General features: G+C 30.5%; 2 protein-coding genes across 2 annotated transcripts in view; one reads left to right on the top strand and one right to left on the bottom strand.

Moving 5' to 3' along the window:
* Positions 1-2,067, top strand: part of LOC105617316 (digestive cysteine proteinase 1) — a 4,120-nt gene extending 2,053 nt beyond the window's left edge. The window contains exons 7-11 of the mRNA XM_012198882.1: positions 553-770; positions 889-989; positions 1,144-1,275; positions 1,374-1,563; positions 1,642-2,067. Coding sequence (XP_012054272.1) covers positions 553-770; positions 889-989; positions 1,144-1,275; positions 1,374-1,563; positions 1,642-1,826 — 826 coding nt within the window. The 3' untranslated portion in view covers positions 1,827-2,067. The remainder of the gene's footprint in view (positions 1-552; positions 771-888; positions 990-1,143; positions 1,276-1,373; positions 1,564-1,641) is intronic.
* A 2,348-nt stretch (positions 2,068-4,415) lies between these two features.
* LOC105617382 (eyes absent homolog 4) overlaps positions 4,416-6,601 on the bottom strand; it is a 10,794-nt gene continuing 8,608 nt past the window's right edge. Inside the window, exons 6-8 of the mRNA XM_012198938.1 lie at positions 6,046-6,311; positions 4,929-5,385; positions 4,416-4,597 (exon numbers count right to left, since the gene is read on the bottom strand). Coding sequence (XP_012054328.1) covers positions 4,416-4,597; positions 4,929-5,385; positions 6,046-6,311 — 905 coding nt within the window. The remainder of the gene's footprint in view (positions 4,598-4,928; positions 5,386-6,045; positions 6,312-6,601) is intronic.

The following is a 6,601-nucleotide window of genomic DNA, read 5'->3' on the forward strand; positions in this document are numbered from 1 at the left end:
CTGTTAAAACCGACTGAAACAATCACAGGCGATCGGTATCGAACGCAATTGATGCGAGTTTGATGCGAGTTTGAGCCGAGCATTGAAAGACAAACGGCCGCAATACAACGAGAGACACGATAAAGTGATTTTGCAGCATGACAATGCTCGACCCCATGTTGCGAAAGTGGTCAAGACATACTTGGAAATGTTGAAATGGGAAGTCCTACCCCACCCGCCGTATTCTCCAGATGTTGCTCCCTCTGACTATCACTTGTTTCGATCAATGGCACACGACATCTGGCTGACCAGCACTTCCGGTCTTATGAAGAAGTAAAAAATTGGATCGATTCGTGGATAGCCTCAAAAGATGACCAGTTTTTTCGACGCGGGATTCGTAGGCTACCCGAAAGATGGGAGAAAGTAATGGCCAGCGATGGACAATACTTTGAATCATAAATGTATAACCAGTTTTTTACAATAAAGCCTCGAATTTCAGAAAAAAACGACGGAAGCAAAGTTGTACACCTAATATTATTCCAAAAATAATTGCTTCATGTAAATAATTTTTAGATTTATTCATTCTATAAATCGTGCCAATTTGGGTTATCAGTTAGAGATAAATCATTTGGTGGATCGTAGCGATTTCGAATTAAAGGCTTTACGAGGCAAGCAATACACCCCAGGTTATAATGGTGGAGCATCATTCCCACATGATATTGAAAAGGAAATTATAGATATTCCCGATAGTATAGATTGGAGGCTATATGGCGCTGTAACGCCAGTCAAAGGTTTATAATTTTAATATTATATTTAATATATATATTTTATGTATATACATATATATAAAGTATATACATTAAATATCATATTAAATATCATATTAATATATGTACTTTATTTAAATAGATCAGTCTGTTTGTGGTTCTTGTTGGAGTTTTGCTACTACTGGTGCGGTAGAAGGAGCATATTACATGAAGTATAATAAATTAGTACGTTTATCTCAACAGGTAAGCGTGAAGTATCAAAATTTATTTTTTTCCTATTCAATTACTAACTTTTGTTTGATAAAATAATGCCAAGTGTTTTTTTTTATAATATTATATAATATAATATATATAGTATTTATACCGTAGATCAATAATATTGTAGTAATAATTGCAGGCTCTCATTGATTGTTCATGGGGATTTGGTAATAATGGATGCGATGGTGGAGAAGATTTTCGTTCATATCAGTGGATAATGAAACATGGTGGTTTACCTACTGAAGAGGATTATGGTGGCTATTTAGGACAGGTAATATATATTTGATTACATTTATTAAAATTGAAAACGCTATCTGATTATTAATATAATTTGTAATGTGCGAACCAAAGGAATCTTTTTTTTTTTAGGATGGATATTGTCATATAAACAATGTAACACTAACAGCCAAGATCACAGGTTTTGTTAACGTCACTCCACGTAGCGTAGAAGCTTTGAAAATCGCTATTGCTAAACATGGTCCTATCTCTATTGCTATCGATGCTTCTCACAAGACATTCTCTTTTTATTCTCACGGAGTGTATTATGACTCAGCTTGTGGTAAGATTTATAAACTTTTATTTATTATTGAAAAAATTTACCAATAAGTTATTCAAATAATTATGTTTTCATGTATAGGTAACACCGAAGATAAATTAGATCATGCTGTTTTGGCTGTTGGATATGGTACTATGAATGGAAAAGGTTATTGGCTGATAAAGAATTCTTGGTCTAATTACTGGGGTAATGACGGATATATTCTAATGACGCAAAAGGATGACAATTGCGGAGTTCTTTTTGCTCCCACATATGTTACTATGTAATTGTAGTTTTATCTCTAAGAATTGGTCATATCATTGAAGCTTTCTGGTATTTCTAATTAATAAATATATATTCAAATACATTTTTAAAAATTAAGAGGCTAAAATATATTTCATTATTTAGTTACTTAGTTATATTTCATAATGAACAAAGTATAATAAATTGTTGAAAATTGTATTTAGTGTAGGAAAATGTGATTATACTATATAATGAAAAAAATAAAACATTTCGTAATTATAAAAAGTGTCTATTAAACATTTTTTTATTAATATCAAGAATGATTATTTAGAAAATAAAATATTATACATTGAACAAAATATTATGCCAATTTGAAATATATATTAACAGCAGAAATAAGCAGAATTCTTTATGAAATTTAGGCATATATAGGTAAGTAAAACAGAATCTTAGAATATTAATTTATTTTCGGAATAGTTGATATTAAATTAGTACCACATATAATTTAACATAGACTTGCATTTTCTTTTTTTATCAAAGGATAAAGTTACTTTCACTTTCGCAATCTTTTTTTTAGACACGAACAGTCATTACATATTATATTTTTAATTTTATTTTTATTAATAAGTTTTAACGAATAATACGATATATTCAAAAAATTTTTATAAACTGTTTTTACACATAACGATGTCAACGTAATTAGCAATTATACTAATTCGTTCTTTCTTTTTTATTATATTAATGTGTTTTCGTCAAATTTTTGTCAAATAGCCTTGTACAATTCCAAAATATGATTATAACTATATATTTTTACAAATATATAAATACTTTTTCTAATGCATTTATGTTCAGTAAGATTATTATATAATGTTTGTATATAATGTGTAATTGATATGGATACTTTCGAAATATACATAATGTCATTTATATTTGCGATAAAGGAATGTAAAAAAATACATGATATGACAAATAGGTATAAAGCGAGCATAATTAATGGAAGTTAATGAATAGTAAACTAATTTTTTGCAATAAATTTGCACGTGAAATTATATTAAGTAAATAATAACTATAATAGAGTTACAATTTGTGAAAAATGGTGTAAATTCGTACAGGCTGTGTAAACTATATTAATGAAAAAAATCTCTTCTATTAGAATCTATTAGCGTATCTCTGACGGAAAAATTTTTACTGACTGAAAAACTATATATTAAGACAGAATCATAGAAATTTTTAATTTTTTATAGATATTCATAGTGGGAATATAGAGTAATGTCTTGAAAAAACCAAGAAATCCTCCGTCTTCAAACAACACCACTTTATGTTCTATTACGAATATCTATGAAAAACTAAGAATTTCTGAAACAAACAAACCTCATTCTATATCTTACTACAAATATTTACGAAAAATTAAGAATTTCTAAGATCTTGTCTTAATCTATGAAGTTTTTCTGTAAGAATTTTTTGTAAGAATTTTTTTCCGCCAGGGATATTAAAGTTAAATCCTTTAATTTTGTTATTATCGAAAGAAAAAAGATGCAAATGTATTTAAGTACATGAAACGTATATTATTATATATATTTTTCACAGATTCCATTTTTCAGTTTATATAGTACATGTGACTAAATGCCAACACTAGAAAATTGTCCGAAAGAATTTTATTATACACAAATCTTTGTTTCTCCGAATTTTGTTATTTCTAAAATGTTACTTTCATTCTATATCACTTGCGGACAAGATGTCCGACCGAATTACTCGCGAATTAATTTAATATCGGCGAGTATAATTATAATAGTTGCGAAAGTGTCAACTTTCCTTCTTTCTGTATATTACATATGATAAAAATTATAGGAATGAAAAGAACTGTTCCAGAAAAAGAAAGTGAGGGCGCGCGTGTGTGTGTATGTGTGTATGTGTGTGTGTGTGTGTGTGTGTGTGTGTGTGTATGTGTGTGTGTGTGTGTATGCGTGTGCGTGTGTGTTTTAAGCACAGGGAATGGAAGGAAGATAGGTAGGTAATACTTATCTATAACACCCGTTACTTTCCTAATAATTATTGTTATAATAACGATTTGGTAATTTTTTTATAATAATTATAATAACAGGATTGGAAAAGTCACTCGTTATTGAAAAAATTAACTAGCATTCATAACTGATCGTTATACTTTTTAGTCACTTTTAAAGATTAATGTTACATCGTTACTCGTTACAAATTACTTTTTTTAATACCTGGAAAAAAATGTTTCATATATAATTATATATAATTACATAAAAAATTTTGACATATTTTATATACAATTATATATAAAATATGTCCATATATAACATTTTTTCTGAATAAGTAAACGCGTAATGAAGCAAGTTACTTTTCAAAGTGGCTTTCCCAATTTTAGCACATTTTTTTCTAGTATTTATTTAATTATCATTATAGTCATAAAAAATTGCAACGTCATTATCAAATTGTTATTATAAAAAAGGATGGAAAAAGTAACGGAATAGTAACTCTTCCATTCCCTGGTTAAGCATAGCTTTTTCGCTAGCTTTTCTTGTAAATCGCACAGAAATACACGTCATGCAATTTTTCATATGACCGAAATGTTTCCTGATTGAGAGACTGATTTTCATATATACTTTTGATTAAAGAAATCCCATTTCTAAGGCAGTATAGAGGGCTTGAGTGTCTGAGTGACTATTTATCCTCCAAAAGGGAAAGTTGTGTGCTCGCGCTGCTGTTTCCTCGTCAGAATCATCTCCTATTACGACATACGTACATCTACGGCCAAATCGGGCAACCACTCTACCGAAACAACTCTCCTTTCCTAAAACAAAAACATAATTTATGCTATGGAAAAAATAATAGAAGAATGGTCAAAATCTCGCTTTGTGATTAAATGATATACAGGAAATGTGTTAAATTTTTTGGTACATCGCTTGTGGGCAGATAGACCAATTACTCGCTTATCTAACAATCTTTAAAAATTAATACCTAATTAACTATTGTAAAAATTACAAAACGGTAGAGGATTTTTCGATTCACTTTAGCCTACTCTACCTGTTCACAAGCGATGTATCAAACAGTTTGAGACATTCTGTATAATTATATTTTTGGATAGTTATATTTAATTATTTCTTTATATTTTTGATAATTACCGATTTTGGAAGCCGAGTATATATTCTCTATAGGAAATATTCCACCGATGCCAAATAGCAGAACTTTGGAGAGTGCGGGTACCAGCTGCGTAGTCGTTACTAGGATATTGATGCAATGGCTTCTCTTGTTGATAATGTTCAGACACTTTACTGCCGACGTCAACCAATTATCGGTCAACATTTCGATTTCGGAACGCAGTTGTAGCCACTGTTCGCGCTTAGCTGTCCCCAAGAGGCCTCCTACATTATTCCGATAATTACAATAGATTTCCTTGATTTTACGATAGCGGAACGCTAGCTTTCTCATCCAATCGACGCCTCCTCGCACACCGGATGCCAGGCATATACCATTGTTTGCAGACGCGCACTGGAAACCATCAGTCGCGAAATTGTAGGATGACAGATCCTGTCCGTTGTCATCTGACGAAACGTCATCTATATGCACTTGATCACAGTCCTGTGAAAGAAAAAATAATACGCTGAACAAATTTAAATTTATATATGAAAATTTATATATGAAAATACGAATCAGTATACATACACGTAGCTATATTACAAAGCATATGGTTCAAATATGGCTCATTTAAACTTTGATATTTTTTTTATTTTCGAACTAAAGTATTTAAAAATTCATTGTGTCTCTGAACATTGTATCTCTAGCTGAAATCTAATCGTTATAAAATAGTCACATAAGTTTGCAGATGTTAGTTCTTAAAAAACACATGGTCAGCTTATGGAAGTTTTCCTTCTGGGAAAAGTTTCCATCTAGGAAATGAATCATATCAAAATTTAAATCAAATACTTTAAGTATTATTTGCAAATTTATAAATGATAAGTAAATTTATAAATGATAACATTCTGTATTGTTTTCTAGAAAATATTTTTTAGAAAATTTTTTTTAAGAAACAAAATAAATAATTATATATTCATTAAGATTAAATGTTTAAGATTAAATTAAGATTAAAATTATTATATAAAATGTTAGTTAAGTATTTGTACGTGGGATCATTATAAACATCTTTTTTATATCTTTGAATCTATAAAAATTATTTAAATATTTTATTTCTGCGGTAATCATCCCGTTTAAAATTTATACATGCTAGGAAATTTTTATCACCTCGACATCATTGAAGAAAAAGTGCGTATCCGCCAAATTGAATATCATCTCCTCCATCCTGAATCCCACTTGAGCTAGAAGACTTGCATCTTTACGATATTTAGTGGCGAATTGTCCGGTTAGTAGGGAATGAAACACGACTATGGTTTCGTCGAGATCCCAAATAAATATACGCTCGGGGCCGGCTTCCGTCGTATCTGCGGAACCGATACTGTTTCCGCTTCCGCTCTGTCTCCTTCCGCGCCTGCATGGCTTCGTCGTTGCTACTATAAAAGTCGGCATATAGATTTTTTTACAAATATTTCTTCTTCATTATATACATATATATTTTTTCTTTGAAATATTCTTTCAAAAAATTATATGTATATTATCCCTTTGATTGATTGTGTGTGTGTGTGTGTGTGTGTGTGTGTGTGTGTGTGTGTGTGTGTGTGTGTGTGTGTGTGTGTGTGTGTGTGTGTTGTAGTGTTAGTGTAGTGTAGTGTGTGTAGTGTGTAGTGTGTGTGTGTGTGTGTGTGTGTGTGTGTGTGTGTGTGTGTGTGTGTGTGTGTGTGTG

This window comes from Atta cephalotes (genome assembly GCF_000143395.1).
Source record: "Atta cephalotes unplaced genomic scaffold scaffold00012, whole genome shotgun sequence".
Classification (NCBI taxonomy): domain Eukaryota; kingdom Metazoa; phylum Arthropoda; class Insecta; order Hymenoptera; family Formicidae; genus Atta; species Atta cephalotes.